This window comes from Leuresthes tenuis, unplaced genomic scaffold (assembly GCF_036924035.1).
Source record: "Leuresthes tenuis unplaced genomic scaffold, fLeuTen1.0.hap1 SCAF_12, whole genome shotgun sequence".
NCBI lineage: Eukaryota > Metazoa > Chordata > Actinopteri > Atheriniformes > Atherinopsidae > Leuresthes > Leuresthes tenuis.
The window spans coordinates 30,407,204-30,428,936 of record NW_027325366.1 but is presented as its reverse complement, the minus strand read 5'-3'; the positions used below and the strand labels follow the sequence as shown (position 1 = coordinate 30,428,936).

Sequence of the window (21,733 nt, the reverse complement as noted above, 5' to 3'; positions counted from 1 at the left end):
TGCCAAACACATTTACTTTGCCAAGGGAAGCTTTATAAATGTAAAGCTCCCCTTAATTCCCAAGTATAGCTGATTTATTTATTTTTGTTACAATACTTTACATATAATAGAGCCATACCTGACCAAAGTGTCAGCACTTTAGGAATTATAGGCTTAAAAAAAATCTATTATTTCATTTTGTAATCGGTCTTGTGAGAATTTCGGACTTCTAAGCATTTACAGTTATTGTTATTGACAAATTACCGGTGTTTTTTCATACAACTACTATAGTTTATAGTTATAGTATTGCCTGGAGCCCGGATGACATCCGGGGCAGTGAATGCACCTTTGTAGTCACGTCACGTGACAAAGGAAAACGGCTGGATCTTCCCTTACTAACAAAAAAAGTATTTACATCCACGAAAATGATGGATAGAGGCGACAACCCCAGTGCTGCAGTTTGCAAGTTATGTGGGGAAGCCTTCAAGCTTCCTGGTAGGGTCTTTCCAACCCGTCCATTGCAATTTAACCTCTTGCTATGCCGAGTTTTGTGAGAAATTAGGTTAGCGTTGCAGTAAAGTAGCTAATGGCGGCAGCGCGCGATAGAGTTAGCTAGTTATTAGCAGGTGTGCTGACTTGAACTTCACCAAGTCCTCTACAGCAAACCTATTGTTATTATTGCCAAAGTATGCCGAATCTAATTTGTGAAACTTTTGTTAATTCAGTCTTTATAGTACGTTTGTTTTGTGTAATTTTAGAAGTAAAGCTAAACCTATATCGATGCAACAGTTGAAATGAAATAGTCGCGCCAAAGCGACGTCAATAAATGTTTGTTAGAAATTTAAATATGTGGACGGAACCGTGAATATTTTTCTTAAATAAAATTAAAGAAACTATTCCTTGAAGTTGTATTTTCAGAATGATCTATAATTGTTTGGACGTCAACTCAACTGTAGAATCAGCCTCTTAACTATTTTGAGTTACTATATTGATAATAAAGACTTGAATAGCAATGTTAAACATTTGGTTATGAGGATTAGAAATGGACCATGCTATAATTTCTATGTAATTACAGTTTGAGTGAAAGATGAAAGTGTTGGTACACTCAGAAAACAGCCTGAGAGCAAACAATATAGGGTATTTATTCCAGTCTTGGCTTATATTTGAGTAGGAAAATTTGGGAATCTTATTCAGGCTCTCACACATTTTACTTCCTCTGTTATTTCTTCTTTAGTTGGGTTGTTTAAAGGTTAAGGCTTAAATACAAGAGTGGCATTTGCTTTTGGAAGTGGTTGCTGTGAACCACCACATGCGATCAAATCAGCTTTCAAAGCAAATGACACAAACTGTTCATCCTACAGATATCAGGTACATTAGGAGATATCAAATGAAGAGTTTGGAACAATGTGTCAAAGAAAGAGCACAGTAGAAAATAAGAATACCTTGACTTATTTGGTGGTCGATAACCACTGCCAAGTGGAAACTAATTTCTTAGAGACAGATCATCACAAAGAGAAGGCTTCACTTAAGCAAATTTAAGGGGTTCGCCGCAACCCATTTATAAGCCTCAACGAAAGAAAGGGCAGATTAGATTTTTCCCGTAAACATCTTAAAAAGCCAAAGCAGATTTAGATCATCAAGCTAAGATCAAGTTGTGCCAGAATGACAGTAAGAAAAAGGAGTGGAAAAGGCGCGGAGTGACTCCTGATTTGAAGCTTACATCATCATCTGTTGACCACATGGAGCCAGTGTGATGATGTGCACAGCTTCCAGTGACTCTTAGTCACTGCTGTTTTGATGTGGTTGAATAAGACGTAAGCAGCCAGCTGAAAACATACGGGGATGTACTGCATGCACTGATTCACTAAATGCAGTGAAGCCGATTGAACCTGGTTCACTGTAAGATAGACAGTGATCCAAAATTAGATGAAAGCAGCCCGAGACTAAAGGCCTGGAAGCGCTAAACCCAGTCTTTGGTGATTCTTTCCAGATTAAAGCCAGTCATTACCTACAAAGTATTCTCAAAAGTGTATTAATTATTAACATTTTATATTTGGAGTTAGTTAAATTATCCAACTACAGGATGAAGAACCTTCGAAATATTTAATAATTCCTCCAATTTGGATGTTAATGCCCTCAAGTTAAACCAGGGTATCTGCACTTTAAATCCCTACTCGTATGCAAATACCCAATCATATATAAATGCATTGTTTTATTTGTAAAGGTGTGTCTTTGTTGCATGAGTTGAATACTGCTTGACTGCCCATTTAAAGTCTTAACTATATTTTGTATTTTCAACTTCTTGTAATTGCAGTTTTGGCTAAATATAACGTTTAATTTAAAACTCTGACATGAAATCATTGCATTTGAAAAGCTTTTACCAGCAACGGTGCTTGTAATTCTTTCCTTAAGAACAATTAAAATTATACAGTGATTCTGCCTGGTAAACTGAGTTTTACATTATAACAGTTTACTGTTTAATGTGCTGTGCTTATGGATTAGAAATGTATGCTCTTACCGTGTTTTACTCTAATGTTGCATTATTCCTGCTTCCCATTTCTCAGAGGATAACATCGATGGCAACCTCCCTCGTGTGCTTCTATGTGGCCACATCTTCTGCACATTTTGCATGCTGTCCGTACAGAGTGACAGTGTCATTAAATGTCCCGATTGTGAGGTAAAATTACAAGTGATCTTACTCTTTTACCAGAGCGGGGCACCGCTTAGAAGTTAAAAGCAAATTCTAGCAACTTCCCATTGGATCATTCCTTGTTTCTGAGCAAGGAGCCACACAAAGTTATGTAGTGAATATCTGTTCTGTAGCTATTTTTACTCGTGTGTTCAGTCAGGCTGATTTCCCTCCCGCAACCTTATTTAGTAGCCAGCTAGAAATGTGTTTAATTTGACCAGATAAGTCATTAAATGTGGCTGTTGAAGTGTTGAAAATCCTTACAGGTTGAGTCCACCCTTCCAGAAGGAGGGGTGTATGGTCTGCAGGAAGACAGCCGAATCATAGGCCTAGTCTACACTGCTAAAATGAACAAGAGGAAAAGGTAAAGTTCAGTTCTTTCAGAGCTAAACCACAACAGTTTACACTTGTAGTTCAACTAATAGTTTTGTGATTTCGAGTGAATGTGTCTTTACTTTGATAATTGCTTTCCATCTCATGAAGCCTCCGGTCTGAAAGATCAAAGTATCACAGAAAATACAAATTATCAACAACTGGAGGCCTTAATGCCAACGCTGAGGATATGGAGCAGGTAAGTTTGGATGATCACAAAGGTTGCTTCTGCATAAATAATTCAATCACGTCCGTCTTTGCTCTTAAGTTTGAAACTAAATGGCTAAATGAAACTGATAGTATGGATTAATACCACACTGTGTGCATATATTATAAAAAAATCATCTTGGATTTTGTTTAGATCTCTTATGTTTGTAAGATATCCTGAAATATTTGTGTGTTTGGAGGTTTTCCAAAGAATTTCTGGAGATTCTACAGGAAGAGGCATCATTTACACTACCACAAGGGTTTGAAATAAAAAGAAATGGTGGCTTGCCTTCATCAGTGTTGGTTCAGTACAAAATTCAAAGATCCACCTATGCAAACATAAGTGGCATCTGTAACATCGGTGTATCTGACGTCCATATTTCACTTTACATGTGCGCTTCAACTTGAAATCAGTCAGATTATAGGTACCTGTGGCAAAAGTGTTGCAGTGTGCAGAGATAAAGAGAAGCTAAAGTGTTGCAGTGTGCAGAGGTAAAGAAAAGCTAAAGTGTTGCAGTGTGCAGAGGTAAAGAGAAGCTAAAGTGTTGCAGTGTGCAGAGGTAAAGAAAAGCTAAAGTGTTGCAGTGTGCAGAGGTAAAGAAAAGCTAAAGTGTTGCAGTGTGCAGAGGTAAAGAAAAGCTAAAGTGTTGCAGTGTGCAGAGGTAAAGAAAAGCTAAAGTATTGCAGTGTGCAGAGGTAAAGAAAAGCTAAAGTGTTGCAGTGTGCAGAGGTAAAGAAAAGCTAAAGTGTTGCAGTGTGCAGAGGTAAAGAAAAGCTAAAGTGTTGCAGTGTGCAGAGATAAAGAGAAGCTAAAGTGTCGCAGTGTGCAGAGGTAAAGAAAAGCTAAAGTATTGCAGTGTGCAGAGGTAAAGAAAAGCTAAAGTGTTGCAGTGTGCAGAGGTAAAGAAAAGCTAAAGTGTTGCAGTGTGCAGAGGTAAAGAAAAGCTAAAGTGTTGCAGTGTGCAGAGGTAAAGGAAAGCTAAAGTGTTGCAGTGTGCAGAGGTAAAGAAAAGCTAAAGTGTTGCAGTGTGCAGAGGTAAAGAAAAGCTAAAGTGTTGCATAGGTAAAGAAAAGCTAAAGTGTTGCAGTGTGCAGAGGTAAAGAAAAGCTAAAGTGTTGCAGTGTGCAGAGGTGAAGAGAAGCTAAAGTGTTGCATAGGTAAAGAAAAGCTAAGGAAAAATCTTTTAATGTGTTCTTCAGCCGGCAGGTATTGAAAAGATCGAGAAGGCAGTGGATGAGGCCTTGGTCCGGGCTGCAGAAAATCTCGTCCAGCTGGAACGCATCCATGAGGTGAAAGCGGTGCTCGATCCGATCTTCTGTCTGTGAGTGTGTTGCTGAAGCATGAACTTTCTCTGTCTGCAGACTCTGACGACTGGTCTGGCAGAACAGGTGAAAAGAGACACAACTCGACTGGAGATGGAGATCAAGCAGGCCTCAGATAAGGCTTTACATGCTATTCAAAAGTGGTATGGACCTTATAAGTTGTGAATATTTGTTTGAGTACTAAAGGATTTATGTTCTCTTCATGAAAAATGAAACTTTTATTGATAGGAATTCAATGCTTTAATGATATTTTTCTCCTCCGTATAATTCTTTTGAAAATCCAACAGGAGATGGTTTCAGGCTAGTTCTAAAGTTATTTAAGTAGCATCTGCCTCTATACTTGTTATGTCCTTATCAACAGGAAGGATTTGCAGTTGAATAAGCTGTCAAAACAGGAGGCCCAATTCTCCACCAGCCAAGCAGTGGTGTCCCATGTTCAGGAGAGGATCAAAGCCTTGGAGATTGCCATGCGGATGGCCAGAGAAATACGCCGTGTCCCCTTCCTGGAGCAGTACTGCATCCTGGATAAGGTTTGAGATGTTAATGATGAGAAATAGATGCTAAAAAACTGTTTTTAGGGTTGAATTAGCCATGATGTTTGTGTTTTTGGTTGATAGGTGCTTGAGACGCTGCTGGCTCCCGTGGATAACACAACCTTTGATATGAACTGTGTCACTTTGGGCTCTGGAATCAGGTTTGTGGTGTACCACTGGAGAACCTACGGTTAGCTGGGACAGGTTAACACATCTGAGGTCCTGCGACGTTGCTGTGGTTTAGCAGTTCCCATGACTCCTGCTCTGTGTCCACGAAGTGGCTTTGAAAGCCTCGTCTTTGTACGACTAAGCTGGGACACTTTTACGTTACGCCGGCAGTCTTTTGTTTTCTACTCTGGTTTGTTGTTTTAAAAGTCAAATTGTGGGAAGAATCCTTATTTGTCCCTCTCAAGTTCCATTTTAGACCTTTATTTGTCCAAAGCGGCAGTATTTGATTGGCAAAAAAAACAGAATAGCTGCCACAAAAGAGGATAGATGCACGAAGCATGGAGGTGGGAATAGATGAGCCACAGTCTTTGTCTACAATGCATTTTAACTTCGGACATATATGTTTGTGTTGAAGCTGTGTTTTCCAGTCGGAGAGTCTGAGCCAGAGTTTAGCGTTGTCTCTGAAGATGGAGGTCGGCAGCCCGAGGCAGTAAGTCTCTAGAGACGTCTTACATTTAGAAATATTTTGGGTAACTTTAAAACTAGGATCCGTAGTGTCTGAAAATGTTTATTTGTACTTTTCCAGTTGTTTTTTTTGTTTAATTAAGACAATATGTATCATTGCGTTGTTGAATATTTTACTTTTTTGCAGTGTAGAATTCTCTTGGTTTTGTTAATAGATTCAAGTGTTTTTTAAGTAGGTTTTTACAGAAAAATTATTGATTTATTTGTATTTATGTATTATTTATTCAACAAAATGGCTGGTACCCAGATGTTGAAATTTTGCCCATAGCAGCTTCTTTTGACATGATATCCTCTTCTTTCCTTTTGCTTTACCCAGATATCAACCAAAAAGCTTCCTGCCAGGTAGCGCCATGAGAAAATCCCCCTGGAAACATGCAGAAGATGGAAACGGTAGTGATATTGCATCCAGTAAAAACAAGCTCCCCACCCCCCTTAAACAGGACCCGGACAGCCCAGGAGGTGACAGTCCATCATCTCGAGGCTCCTCTCCAATCCCAAGACCCCGCCACAAAACCAATCCCTCCCCCCACAGCTCGCCCTCAGACCTTAGAAGTCTAGACATAATTATTGAGGAGCTAGAAGATGAGGAAGAAGAGAATGGTGTGTGTCTCTTTCTGACTTTGTTTTACTTTCAGAATATTTTATTGGAGGAAAAAGTGAAGCCTTAATGATTTTTTTTAAATGCTTTGTGTCGTTCCGCAGCTCTTCCTCCCACAGGTCCTGAGTTGGCCAATGACAAATGGAGAATCCACAGGAGAAGAAAGCATCACCTGCCTGTTAATAAGATAAATGGTAGGAGAGGCAGTGTTATTGGATGCTCTCTAAATCAGGTGCAGTGATCATGTCAACCAGCAGAAAAAGCTTAAATTGGAGGATAATTAAAAGCAACACATACTTTTTGGCTATATTTATGTGTATATTTACAGTTATGATAAATAACTCTCATCTGTCCTCAGTGCTTTTCCTATTATTTTTATTCCCCTCTTAGTGATGCAGTGGGTGGTGGTAACTCATGTGGTGAATCCAAGTCACTTCTACGTCCGCTATGTGGCTGAGAAGAGGGAAAGTGAGATCCTTTCTAAGAAGATTAATGACCTCTGCTGCGGAAGTGGTTGTCGCTTCACACTGGAGGACAAAGTTGAGAGCGGTGTGTTTATTAAGAGAATTCAGCTCTCACCTGTGTTTGTGAGCTATGGTTAAAGACCAAAAGAATGACATTACGAGTACAAGCGACAAAAATGAGATTCCTTCAAAAGGTGCCAGATCTCACGCTTTCAGGACCAGAGAGAAATTAGCTCGGTCATCTGCGAGAGGCTCAGAGTAGAGTCACTGCTCTTTGGCATTAAAAGGATCGTGTTCAGGCTCAGGGGAGACCCAGGAGTTGCTGGAGAGATTTTAAATATGCATATTTTACCTCTCGGCTGGCTTTGAAATGTCCCTCTGGAAGAGCTGGAGGAGGTGGCTGGGGAGAGGGAGGTCAGGAGATCTCTGCTCCGACTCTAGCCACTCTGCCCCAGATAACAGCAGGATATGGATGAGTTTAAAAGTATATTAAGTATATATTGCTTTTCTTTATGATAGAGTAATCTTTGATATAACAGACCAAATGATATGAAGAATGCCTCACTTCTTTGCTCCTCTGCTCCTCTCCAGGCTCCCTGATTTTTGTGAGGGGGAAGGAGGGATTGTGGTCCCGCAGCACCATGATTGAAGTCTTCCAGACAGGTTCAGTGACGGCTGTGAAAGCCTGTCCAGTCACGCAGCTGTCCAGTATTAGAGTTTTATTCCTGGACTTTGGGTTCACCAAAAGCATCACCATACAGAGGTACAGAACCACAAAAATGCATACATTGTGTGTGTGTGCGATACTCCGTAAATGTGTATGTGACTAATTCTGAATGTCTGGATATGAAGCACCTTTTCCAGTGAGGAGGTGACAGCTGCGTCTGCACTGAAGACGGTGAACAACCACCTGAGGAAGGTGGGGGACGCTGTGAAGGCGGAGCTGTGCCGATTTGCCCCTCAGGCGATCAGATGTTCACTCAATGACCTGGTCCCATTTGACCCAGTAAGTCCACTAAGGTTTAAATCAATAAAGCATCTGTTTTTGGCAAATCTAAGGGTTTATCTCACATAAAATGCATCAAACATATAAGGTTTATGCCATGAACGATCTAGTTGCAAAACAACAGTAAAACTTCTGAGGGAACAAATACGTTTAAAATGTAGCTAGATCCCACCAGTGGTTGTGTTTCTCCTCGCTCCACCTCTGCTTTTTCTCTGTGTTGGAGAGCAAACCTGATGAGCTGCAGACTCACCCACAGGTAGTGCTAACTAATTAGAACGGTCAATGTGTCATTGCATTCTTTGATAAAAAAGCACTTTGCATCACAAAGCTATTGTATGTCCAAAGGTTTTTGATCGAGCTAACTACCCTGCCATGTTTTTATGCTCGGTGCAATGCTTTGTAAGACACGCACAGACAGAATAACAGCCAACCTTCCCTCCACTGCAGTGTCTGGCTGCGAGGTTGCAAATGAACAAATATACTTTAAGATTGAAAAGCAACATCTTTTGTGGTTTGCAAAACTATATTTTGCTTTTGATGATTTACAGACTCCCTCGAATCACAAAAACACACATCAGAAGAGAGAAATACGCAGTCAAGGCCGTGGCTGTGCCTTTCCACATTGTAACTGCAGCATACTAAAACGGGAAGAACTGGATTCAGGCAGCCAGTGTTTCAGTTGTAACTCTTGCAACAAATTGTTAGCTGTTTGCTAATGTAGCTAGACTCTATTATGTTTATGTTTCTGTATTTAGCAGACGCTTTTATCCAAAGTGACTTACAAATCAAGATATAACAAGATATTAACCCTTGAAAGTCAAGAAATTTATTTCCATACTTTTGTAGTTTCGTAAATGTAGTCATGTTTTATTGTTAGTTAATTATTTTCCTTATTTAAAATGAGTTTTTGCATGTTTGTGTGTGTGTGTGCAGACAAAGGGTTGGAGTAAAGAGGCACAGTTTGCTTTCTACAGTGTGGTTGGCTCTGCAGCAGTGGAGATGCGGCCTTTGGGTCAGGACAGAGATTCGTTGCTGGTGGATCTGAGAAAAGCTCCCATGGAACAATCCACAGATGTGCCCATCTCTGTGAGAGAGTACCTCGTTTTTAATGAGGTGGCCAGGTATGCAAATACAATACGTGCAAATTATCAGAAAAAACCCTCTTTAATAAATTGTTTATCTTAAATAAAGTGAATCATAGTGATATTATGATGATGTCAGACCCTTCTTCTGAAGATGGGCACGTTTGGCTGTGTTTTCTCTACATTTCTTAGGTTTTATTCTCCAGTGACGCTGGGCAGGAAGCCTCTGATGTACTACCCCCCCGTTTATCCCAACATAAACACGGAGCTCAATGCTGTGGTCTGCCACATCAACAGCCCTGTAGACTTCTACATTCAGCTGGTACGAAACAAGACTCTGTAACCAGGGACAGAGGGTAAACCAAGAAGAAAGCAAGCTATTTATGCTTAGAACTGAAAATGGGGCAGTTTGTAAAGAAAAGCATTTCAGGGACATTCTGGGAAGCAAATTTAGTACAAACAAACCAATGCTTTTATCTTATTTTGTCACCATTGTTTTTGTCCTGTTTTTGATGCATTCATCTTTCTATTTTTTGTAAATTCACCTCCCTGCTACCTCACCAGGTTGATAACATGGAGACCTTGTTGCTCTCAGCCAAGCTTCAGGAATGTTACAATGCACCAACAGTGTTTGGAGAGGATGAGCTCAAAGTCTACTGTCCTGTGATAGGACAGGCCTGCGTTGCCCGCTTTGAAGACAAGCTGTGGTACAGAGCCCAGGTTATAGGTGGGGATGTGTGTCTCAGCATGTAGTCTTGGTTTTACCTTCATCCACTTTTGACAAAGTGACCACTGAATTTTAATGTGTGTCTGTCTCACTTTTTCTTTGCTATACACGGAAGAGATAGACTCTAAAACCTTTACTTAGTCATTTTTGTAACCAGCTGAGGTGGCTGTAAGCTAACTAGCAACACATTGATTATGTTAACAGTGTGCCATTGTGTGGTAAATTGCTCCAAAGAATGTCTTGTCCTTTTGTGCATCCAATCCATATGTTGCTTTGCATCATGTCTGCATCTAAGTGATGACCATGATAAGATTCTGGTTAATTCTCTCATTGCCAAGGAAAGGGGCCTCAATGCTCCAGCATAGGAAACACTGAACCATACTTTATGAAAGGGAAGGAGCTAAATCTGTCCCATAATTCTTTCTGGCCACAATGTTCAAGAAGAAGCTCAATCGTAACAATTAAATCCTTTGTTATATCTTATTATAATGCAACTTCTGTGAAACAAGATGATGAGATTTCATTGGAGAAAGCATCAAAAGTGCTTTTGTGGAACATGTTTTTAACAGGAATGTGTTCCTTAAACTTACACCCACATCACAGCTTCATGTTAGTGGGATCAGATTCTCATTTCAGTGCATTTCTCTGTAGATTGTTAATATAAATTATGTACTTTTGTGAAATAATTCCTTGTTTGCACATGACATTATGTCACTGTGTAACTGTCCCATTCAGGTCACCCAGGAGGCAGAAAGGTGGAAGTGCGCTATGTTGATTTTGGCAATAAGAACATCTTGTCAGTGAGCGACTTGAGGAAGATCAAAGATGAGTTCTTTGCTCTTCCTGCCAAGGTGAGAACTCAGCACTTTTTGTGATAATAAAACAATGTTACAGCTATATTAGAGTTTGACTGAAAGACTTAATATGGCTAAAAATCATCCAAAAAAGAGCTTTTCTACCAGTTTTATGTGGTCCTGCAGTCAGGGGGTTTCATTGAACGTGCCTGGATGAGTTATTTTACTGATGTGATTAGATATCAGACGTTGCAAAGAAGGCAAAAATGAAACTAAAATATGAAACTAAAATATAGATTTCCATTATCAAATAATAAAACATGCTCAGTTGTTTGCTAACTTGTACTTTTTGCTTTACACTTTTGATAACTGCTGGGTTAACTCAGAAAGCGTCTCTTCCTCTGTCCAGGCGATCCACTGCTGTTTGACAGATGTGATTCCTGTGGATGGAGAGGCCTGGAACGAAGCCTGCACCAGCAGATTCATCAGCCTCGCTAACCATCAACTCGTCACTATTGTGGCTACAGGTACTGGCTGTGAGATACCAAGCTGTCACTAAATCAGTGCCTGTGCTTTGTGGGTTTTTTGGTCTCAGTTGTCAATTTTGTCGCCCAGGAACAGTGCCAAAGACTGAGCCTTTACCTGTCCGAGTGTTTGAGACTGGCTTGAACGGGCCACAAGACAGCATAGCTGAGCTGCTGGTCAAAGAGGAGCTGGCCTGCTTCAAAGATGGGTGAGACTCACCTGGAGGTTCCTTTATACCTTGCTTTTCAGGGATGAAAAGGGAATATTTTCACAGAATAAAGTCTCTTCCTTTTTATTATCCACCTCTCCTCATAGTTGGCCATTTTCACACCGGTGTATGTTCATGTGCAGACATTTTGACTTTCCGCTCTCACATCTGGAAATTCAGGGAGGGGATGCAGGGGAACGTCTGTCTGTAGCACACAGGAGGCAGGACCTGATGGTGAAATGACACTGTAGAAATCACTCCTTGTTTTATTTTTAAGTGCAGCTGATGTCTTATCATCCACTGATGTTCTGGAAATGTTACTGGGGGGCTCGGTGTAATGGCACATGCCACCACTCCTGAACATCTCTAAAACATTTCAGGAGTACAGAGCATGTGTGAGAACACTTTTCAGATCCTGTGTTGCCTGTTCCTCTAATCATTTTCTCTCCCTGACCATACTGCCTCATCTCCTGCAGACTGCAGTCCAAGAATACCAAGCCCCCTCTTGATGATTCTGCCATATGGGACCCGCCCCTTGAGCTCGGTTCAGAGAAGGTGGTTGTTTCTCCGGACCAGATAAACCCTGCAGAGCAGAACGAGGAACCGCTTCCGCTTCAGCTTATGCTCCCTGCCCAGCTCAAAGACCTGAAAGTCAGAGTCAGCTCTGTCAGTTCACCGAGCAGCTTCTATGTCCAGTTCACCCAGTACAGCTCTCAACTCAGGAGGTCAGCAGTTAAAACAGACAGACGATTATCAGCTAATTTACCTGATAAAAGAGACTCCATTTAAATACATCCAACCGTGTTGTAAAAGAAGAGCCATTGACTGAATGTGCTTCACGTTAATTATTTATAGAGTTTCAGGAAGCTCAGTGGAAGTGATGTGACAATCAGAGTAATCAGAGTAAACTGAGTCAACTTCACAACACATAGATATTTATTCCATCAAGTGTTTTGGTAATGAACAGTTTAGTCTACTGAAAAAGTTTTATTTTACAGGAAGGACAACAGATTGAGGCATTTTACCTGTTCTTTAAAAACATTTTATGCCTCTTAATCATCCTTCTTTCTTTCCCTCCATGGTATCAAATATTCTTCTTGGTATTGAGTTAAACCCAGCAATAGATCTGCAAACTATAGTTACTGGTGCACAACTAATGCAGGATGTTTAAACATGCTGTTCTCACCACCTTAATAAATCTATATGTAGCAAGTAAGTAAATGTATGATGTCATAACCATTCATTGTGATGATTTTTGCTGTGTTTTTCAGGATGTGTGAAGTGGTGAAGCAGGAGTGTGGACAAATGGAGCCCCAGGATGTGGTGTGGATGGCAGACATGTACTGTGCTGCAGACATTAATGGAGTCTGGGAGAGAGGGCAGATCTGCTCTGATGTCACATCCAGCAACATTGCAGACGTATAAAACCCAGCATGAAATTTTTTTTATTTCTTTAGTTCTTCCACAGCTGGACAGTTCAAATGAAAGCCAAGTTAATGTTGTTGACGTGTAGCTGTAGTTCTGGATGGCTGCGATGAGACAGACATTTGAAAAGATGGAGGTTTACTTGATATAAATGAAGGTGATGATGGTGTCTCTGTGCTGGCTGGTACCAGGTGAGGCGCTGTGACCATGGCAACATACTGAAGCTACACGTCAGCAACCTGCGACCGCTGCCGTCCTCTTTGATAGGCTCTGTGGCGCTCGAGTGCACGCTCAGTGATATCAGGTGACACACACTGGAGTTTCTGCACCACCACACATGCACTGATGTTGCATTTTGAATGTTGGACAGAAATGATTAAAGTCTTAAAAAAGAAGTTCACGCTGTTTGTTGTTGAACTGATTAAAATACTTTGCACTTACTTCACTTTCTTATCACAGCCTGTTCATTTCTGTGCAGTTTCAGAGTATAATTTAGTGTGTATGTTACACTATGACGGCTTCTCTTGTTTTCTTTTCCCACGTTGATCGTTGCTCCTTCTCTTTTCTCACTTTCAGGCCAGCAGGAGGCCGAACAACCTGGACAGATACAGCCTGTGACCTCATCTCCTACTACCTCACCGGAGCCTCGGCTGTGATCAGCATCAAGGTCTTTCTTCTCCTCGCTGCTTATATACATCAGAAGGGGTCTGTCTTTTGTTTCTCTCATGACTAATCTAATGTTTTTCACTGTGTAGGAGTGGACAGACGAGCGTCCAGTACCTGTCACTCTGTCCTGCTCCAACAAAATGGGACAGTTTATCAGCATTGCAGACTTTTTGGTCAGTGAAGGCCTCGCCCTCAGGCAAAGAAAAACAAGGTGCGTGTGTGGGAATATGTGGCGGTCTTGATTAACATAACATACGCAGCTCTTTCCAAATGTGTCTTTTTACCAAATTTCTGTCCTGTTGCAGAGATACTTTAGTTCAAAAACCCAAAGAAACTGATGTACAGACTCCAGCCAGTGAGACGCTAACTGTTGATGAGGAGGGAGCCCCCACTGATCCGTTTGTTGTTCCTGTTCCCTTTCCCACCCCATCTTCCCAAAACTCCATTCCCATCCGTCCTAAACCAACCCCCCGCTCCATTATCACTGCTGAAAAGGTGATGAAACACAGACATTACTTTCCAGATATAAGAATAAGCTGCATGGGATCAATCAGCAAAAAGCTGAAATATACAGCAACTTTTTTTGTACTTTGTTTGGAAAATTAACTTTTGAATCTCCTGAAGAAGAGTAAAACAGAGTTGGAGACAAATGATTTGACTGAAAATGATTTATATAAGTGCCCTTTCTGAAAGTGATTGTGTTCACAGGTAAAGACTCCGTTGTACCACCCACCAGAGCTGCCGTGCCTCGGCCACATCCAGATCAGCGTTTCTGCCGTTGGAGAGGATGGTCTCATTTATGTCAGAACACAGAATGCAGGTACACAGAAAATACTGCGAGGATGTTATACTCAGCTGTTAAAGACTGAGCAGTGTTCCTTCAGACGTAGTCAAAGTCTCCCCAAATTTCTGTACACTGGCTGATCCAAAACTCCAGCTCCTTCTTGTCAAACTGTCTGACTTAATCAGTGTCATTCTTTTTCCATTTGTGCCTTTCTGAGCTGTACTCTTGGGGATTTTGATGCTGCTATTCCTGCCTCAGACTTTCTACGTTTGCACATGGAGGGGCAGAGATGTTCCAGATCACAACTCCTCTGCCAAATATGAACTGTTGTACCATACTTTAAAGTGGAAGCATGAGCTGTGGATGTGTGGGATTTCTTACAAACATCTTCAAATCAATGCTTCAAATGTTTATGTTAATATTTACTGCAAATGTAATGAGCAGAAATGGCTAATAGTTGCTTCAGCACGCAGCTTTAAGAAGCTGTTTACGATTGTTGGATTTTATTAGGGTGAGTTAGTGGATATTTATCTGTATTTCTGTCTGTCAGAGTATCAGCTGGACCAGCTGAGGGAGCGGATTCAGCAGAGCATGAAAACACTGCCCAGACAGAAGCCCTACACTTGGAGGTCAGTGCTGGGCTGTGCCGTGATTGGACCGGACATGTTGTGGTATCGAGGTCAGCTGCTGGAGGTGCTGGGAGGACATGTTAAGGTCAGGAAAAACCTTTTTAAGCAGCTTCATCAACCATTATGACCTCAAGTAACAGACAGCAACGTTTTAACTGAGCACGACCAGATGAAACCTGACTACTAAGAACCTGTTGGATGAACTTTTATCATTGACAATTTCCCAAAGACCGTTTTCTTGTCTTTAATTTTATCTTTTATATCTTTTTCATTTTAAATCAGTAGGGAACCTACTCAACTATGAACTGCTGCAGTTGGGAATGTGTTTGAATAGTTATTCAGATTTATGAAATCAAATCGTGTTTGCAGCTGTGTTCTAGTTGTAATGTGCACCAAGCAGTTTACAGAAGAACGCTTCTCTTCTGACAGGATACGGTCAAATTTGTGTACAAATGAGATAAAATAAAGACTGTAGCCATCAAACATTTATGTGTGGACTGAAACAAGGTCCAGTGCCATCACTCATCTCACATTATACGCCAACAGTTTGTCATCATACTGCCACATTTGGTGTTTTGATAATTATCGCTTTAAAAGTAACTCTTTTGTGTGGGTATGACTTTGATTTAAATAGATCTTTATTGTCACTGTGCACCTGAACGACAAAATTATTAAAAAGCAACTGTAAGGTGCCCAAAAAATGATGGAATGATTCCTGGTGACTTTTAATATTCCTGGACTGTGATCATCGGTCAAACACTTTTAGTTATCTTTGAGTTTGTGTGTTTGCAGGTTCAGTATGTGGATTATGGGCTGGTAGAGAACATCCCAGTGGTCCATGTGTACCCCATCCTGCTGTGTGACGATGTTCCTCAGCTCTGTCTGCCCTGCCAGCTGCTCGGCATCCACCCTGTAAGACTTTCTGAGTTCACACACCGAAAGGTTCTTTTTAGTTGAGGGGGGCTCAACTCAAACTGTTGTTGACCCGGTTCAGAATGCTACATGTTGTTTGCATCCTACTTCATTATTAGAAATGATTCCAAGGATATGGTTTTAAGTTGTGTAATAATACAAAGATGCTAAACTTCCATGTCATTTTGTTTTTATAAGGTCTTTAATGTGAGTTTTGGGTCTGTTATTGACCCTCATAGCTGTAGAAGTGTAACTAAAAGAGATCATCTCCTTCCTTTTTGCTTTTTCCTCAGGTTGGAGATAAGTGGCAGCAGGATGCCGTGGCCTTGATGAGGGAGGTGCTACTGAACCGCTCCGTGGACTTGCAAGTTGTGGTAAAATATACTCTGAACCTTGTTATGTCGTCACACCTGAGTGAATATCCAGTTCTCTGTAAGAATACTGGGGCTGGGCGGATATTCAATTCTTTAATCGCGTTGTTATCTGCAAAATCCAATAATGAATTAAAAAGCAGCATATAACGCACTTTTATTGGAACTGTACAGTCATATGATGGCAGTGCTCCGGTGATAAGACAATTCAACGTTGCAGTGCTTATAAATAACTTTGGTTCTGTGCCTCTGGAAGAACTTTGAAATGAAAATGTAAAAGTTCCATAAGCTTCTCCATGTTTGTTTATTCCGCTTCTTCCGCCATTCTCTTCTTTTCTGACTGTTTCCTGTGAGCCGCAGCAGTAAGCAACATGTCGCCTTGCTCATGATGCACTTTTTCAAAATAAAAGCCGTGACCAACAGACGTTTACAATAAAAATAATAAATAATAAAAACTGAGTTAATGGGAGACAAATAATTGTCGGGGATAATGAATTCTTTAGGTAAAACAAAAATAACGCGTTGGTGTGCCCAGCCCTAAAGAATACATGTTTTTATTAACCTTTATTATTATAAAAGTGGCCTTGGTGTTTATAAGCTCAGGTATTCGTGGTTGTGATCGACCAATACGGGTTTTTTAAGGCCGATACCGATTATTTTTACATCAGTTTTATGTGCTGCCGATTTTTGAAGCCGATATTGATTTTTCTCCCTCCATTTACATGATAAAAATGACACAATGATAACAAATGTTACACAAGTCTCAATTTAAACAAAAAATAAACATTTATTAACAAAACAAACAAAACATATTAACAGTAGCAAAGAATGTAGAAGATTTAAATATATTACAATAGAAATAAACAATCTTAACACTTAAATGTTTGTGCACTTTATGTAGCAGCATGAGGCCTTTGAAGTGCAAATGACCTTCCTGAGAAGATTTTTTAACAGTAATACAATTAAAAAAAACATTATTTATTAAGAGAAATGTGAACAATCGCTAATGCGCTAATTGATCGGCGAACGCACGTATCTGCTGATGTGTCTACAAGTAAAAACACAAATATCGGCCCGATATATCGGTCTAATTTGTGGAGTGTTTATCTATTGGATATGTTTGACTTTTAAGACGTATTTGTCTGTATTTGCCAGGAACTGCCAGCCGACCCGAGGGAGCCTCTCACAGTTGAGCTCTTCCTGGACGGCATGAGTCTCAGCAAGATCCTGTGTCACCACGAACACGCCTCCATGGACTGGACTGTTTCAGCACAAAAGGTCTGCATGCCATGTTTGTTTCTTTACTTTTCCCCAAAAGTTACTGAGAAATATGCGTTTCTCTGCAGGGGCTCACAGCGAGGCCTGCTGCCCCCCTCCTGGACGACTGGGATTTCAATGCTGAGGTAATATAGTTTGGATTAAGACCGGAAACTAACGACTGCTTTAACTTATCTGGGTTATATTTGCAGCTGTAACTTAATCAGTTGAGTGTCACCATGTCTTTTTCACTTTTAATCACATTATTGTGCAACCATGCAAATGAATTTGAACATGAATTATGATCCATATACGTCAAACTGACTATAATTCTGCAGTTTGACCACAGACAGCTGGAACTGATTCTTCTTTGACACACAAGCTTGTCACAAGTCGTGCGTTGTACTGGCCCATGTTGTGAAAACGCCACCCCGCAGTCTGGACTGCTGCTCGATAAATCCTGGGCTTTACTGTCGGCTCATTTCTGCGTGTTTTAAGTTTTTAGAAACTGCGGTTAAGATCTGAGGTTTATGGGCAATATTTCACCCATGTTTGAGTTTTTTGTCATGGTTGCTGTGGTGATGGTACATATTTATGTGATAACAAATGGGAACTTGGACTTTCCAAATCAAAGAAAAAAAAATTAGGGTTAATAAACCATACCAAAGAAATCATGACCGAATAACTCCTAATAAAAAAGTTGTGGGTAAGTATGAGTAGCTCTTTTTTTTTCTTGGGTGTACTATAGCACAGCAAACCATGAAGCAAAATAGTTAAAACGTTTAAGGTGCGGTAAGGAACTGTGAGTGGAGATGAAGATGAGGGGGCCGGATAATTCTACTCTGAGCTGGAAGTGTGATGTGGAAATATGTGGCAAATCTGAACAGCTCACTGGCTTCCACCAAAGAAATGTCAAGCAGAAGTCTTTAGATTTAAATTCAACATGCTGAATCTTCTGAGTCCAGCACACACCAGAGATACAGGAGAGACAGATGTATTGTGTTTTCTTTTGTTTAAGGGACTGAGGGGCCCAGAGGAGCTGATGCTTGGGCCCTTTGTTACCCCAAACCTGCCTGAGGAAGGAAAAAGCTTTAAAGTCAGGGTGAAGCATCTGTGGACTCCTAATGAGGTATCTACAGACATGCTGCAAGACACAAAGTGAGCACGATGTAGTCGGCTAATCCTGAGTGTTTGTCCTGCAGTTGTTCCTTTGGCCTTTGGAGGAAATGGCTGATGTGAGGATTATTGGAGAGACTTTGGATGAAGCTCTGACCAGAATTAATGCGAACATCAACACTCTGCCACGACTCACCAACTTTCCTCACGGTAACTGGTTGCTTAGTTTCCTGACACTTTCCAGAGAGATAGAAACAAGTAAAATATCTTAACCTTGTATGAAATGTACATAAACATCCATTTAATTAAAAATATGCTGTCACCGGCTCACTATATGATGCTCCCCTTGTGATTCAAACCTTGTTTGGTAACAAAGAAAGTTCTGGATTAATCAGATTCCAGTAAGTTGGACCCACTGACACTGTGTGGTTTCCAGGTGGTCCGTGTCTGGCAGAATACAGCGATGGCCAGTACTACCGGGCCAGGCTGATGAAGATTACCAGCGTGGAACCTGTCATGATCCTGGTCCAACATGTAGACTTCGGCTCTGACGACACTCTTCCCACCAGCAAGTATGAATTTAATACACTTCAGTTTGATTTATTAAATAAGATGGAGCTGAAATGTGGGTTTTGATGCTTCATTAACAAGAGCACAAGTCTGCCAGAGGCTGTTAGAGGCTGTTAGAGGCTGTTAGAGGCTGCACATCAGAGCTTTGAGCCAAAATGGTAACGCCTGCGTGGAAGACCAGGTGCTTAAAGTAAAGGCAAATAGATTTAAAGACATCTGAGTGACATGCCAAAAGAACGGTCAACATGTGGAGCAGCCAGGGACTGAACTTTAAATGTTGCACTTAGTAAACAAACCACTTCATTACCTGAGCCACAGCTGGCCCATGTGCTTCAGTGAATATCTGAATAGATGTTTAATAGATGTAGGTCCAGGAGAACTGGAAATGACAGTATGGCGTTAAATTCTGTTGCAGCTCGTAAACGGAGCTGTATGGAGAGCTTTAGTTTCTGTTCTCTTCTTGCCAGGCTGCGGCAGATGCCAGCTGAGCTTCTGCAGTTTCCATCACGAGCACTTAAAGTCAAAGTTGCCGGCTTCAAAGCTCCAAGGGTCAACAGGGAGGAAGACGTGCTGCCCTACAGCCCCGGATGGAGCGTGAAGGCGGCCATGCACATGATTGACCTGCTGCACTGCAACGTTACAGCTACTGTTGTGGTGAGGAACATGCAGCTGAAGACACGAGGAAACTCTAAACTAATCAGATGCTGAGATTGTTCCGTCTGATTAAATCAACTGATAGAAAGCTCAACTCCAACATTCAGATTTTTAGATGTGAAGTTCTACAGCAGCAGGCGTTAAAGTGTTGGATGGAGGCTCGAGTAATCTTGATTATTCCATCAGTAATTGCTCCATTAAATAACTTACACACTGGATGCACTAACTTTGTGCTGCTGTGAGCTAATGCAGTTTTACAGCAAACACACTGTACAGTATTTCCACTTTTAGTTTGTTTGAAACGGTCCCGAACTTCAGACTTTTGCTCCTCGTTGTTTTCTCCGGTTTTCTCCACCACACCATCAAATCGTCTGCTACTCACGACAGGGTTCGTGTCCACATAACGTCTTTCTCTCTCTGAGCTCCAGCCTGTTTTCTCAGCACCTTCCCAACGTGAAAAGAGAGCTGCTGGTGACATCACTGTCACTTTTATACTGGTAACCAGACATATGGGCAAAAATCATCACCTTGGTAACCATGTATGCTGGACTGAAGGTGTCATAATCCAAATATAAAAATGTATAAATGACCGAATAATTAAGTTTGTATGATAAGAGCTCCTGAAATTAAGGAACAATATGATTTATGCAGCCATGAAAGGGAAGAACGTCTTCTCTCTGCGCCTATCTTGAGCTGTCAGCGAGATGATGTCATCAAAGGAAGGGTTAGATCAAATGAAAACGACCCACTGTCCACCACAGACTCTGGGGGACCTACGTCTCCCTGAACATCGTGCTCTGGAGGTGTTGGGTCTCTGAAAGCAGTTCTACTGAAAACCGTCCCTTGTTTAACCTAAAATAACTGGAAACCCTGTGAAACTCCCTGAATTAGTAGCTGAGCTCTGCACAGGATGGCCACACTCTGCACACCGCTGTCTGTGATGGATTGTGTCAATACAAAGAAAAAAAGGAGTGACTGCAGAAGTAGTGATGAGCGTAGTCATAGGTGATGACTGCGCCGGTTTAGCACGTTGGGGACAGTAACAACTATCCGTGTGATGACTGAGCAGAACGTGTTTGTGTGGATTAAATGAAGCATTTTTGTATTCAACCGGGGCTGAAATGATTCCTCGAGTAACTCAAAGAGCATATGTTGGTGCACCTGCACCTCAACAACAAAGTTTTCTGCTTTTGGAAACCTTTCCCTTGGCTTTGTTTGTGCCTTCATGTGTCGTCCTCTCCCGTAAAGGCGCGAGAGCCGGATCTTTCCGTGCTGCTGTACAACGAGAACGAAGAACTGGTCCATCTGCCTCTGGTGAGCAGCGGACTGGCTGAGCTGGAGTGAAGGAGACTGAAGATGCTCTGCTCCAGGTAAAGTGCATATAAAACCGCAGGATTTACCTTTGAATTGATCACACTCACATCTGTCTGATGATCCCTTCTCTGACTGGCATCAGATCTCAGAGTATGACACAAAAAGCTTGAGTTTCAGGACATAAAACCAGATTCAGACGACAGGATTTTCTTGGGTCATTACGTTGTTCACTTAACGAATGGCTTAACCAAACTCTGTCCAGTTTCCCGTAGCGTTTTCACGGTTTGTGGCACGTTTGTCATTTTGCTTTTTGGGCTTTTGCCCTCAGGCGTCACCTGACAGGCCTCTTTAGCCGTAACTCCTCCCCTGCCGACCGTTCAGAGTATCAGACACCCTGAGTATTCAGCTCCTTCTAAGTGTTCGCATGCAGACGAAGTCGACAATGTTCACAGTACAGCTGTTTTAATATTAAAACTATCAGTTCAAACTGGATTGGGTTTTAAATGTAAAGAAACAGAAGTAAGCTTGAATCGTGAAGTCATCATGTTTCACTGACTTTATTTTAGCTTCTACATGTCATCTTTCTCCAGGTTTCCTCGCTGACTGTGTTCGGGGATCTTCTTGGTTTCATTCTGTCGTTTTACTGCTGTTTTTTTTTTTAACATGTTGCAGAAAGCGAGCAGTGATTTCCTTTAAGTTGGGCTGCGTTTACTTGGCACTTTGTTTTGTACTTGTTTGCCTCGTGTGAAACACTTAAAGAGAGTACACATTAAAGATCTCTGGTTCAGTCTTAAATGTCTGGTGTTTTCTTCCTTTTTCAGTCTTTAAATACTTC

The 21,733-nt window shown here is 41.2% G+C and overlaps 1 protein-coding gene across 1 annotated transcript; it reads left to right on the top strand.

Moving 5' to 3' along the window:
* The first annotated feature begins 364 nt into the window (after positions 1-364).
* rnf17 (ring finger protein 17) lies at positions 365-20,972 on the top strand. The gene is made up of 37 exons (XM_072397757.1): positions 365-474; positions 2,544-2,656; positions 2,935-3,032; positions 3,152-3,239; positions 4,448-4,537; positions 4,610-4,713; positions 4,932-5,100; positions 5,188-5,264; positions 5,687-5,761; positions 6,113-6,396; positions 6,499-6,588; positions 6,785-6,943; positions 7,450-7,621; positions 7,711-7,864; positions 8,798-8,985; positions 9,139-9,268; positions 9,511-9,673; positions 10,409-10,524; positions 10,877-10,994; positions 11,083-11,200; positions 11,677-11,925; positions 12,472-12,619; positions 12,817-12,929; positions 13,202-13,292; positions 13,381-13,502; positions 13,597-13,786; positions 14,000-14,111; positions 14,626-14,789; positions 15,497-15,616; positions 15,910-15,990; positions 17,143-17,265; positions 17,334-17,390; positions 18,263-18,373; positions 18,447-18,570; positions 18,797-18,932; positions 19,398-19,584; positions 20,833-20,972. The coding sequence occupies exons 1-37, from the start codon at positions 405-407 to the stop codon at positions 20,926-20,928; spliced, it is 4,800 nt and encodes a 1,599-aa protein (XP_072253858.1). The 5' UTR covers positions 365-404; the 3' UTR covers positions 20,929-20,972.
* The last annotated feature ends 761 nt before the right edge of the window (positions 20,973-21,733 follow it).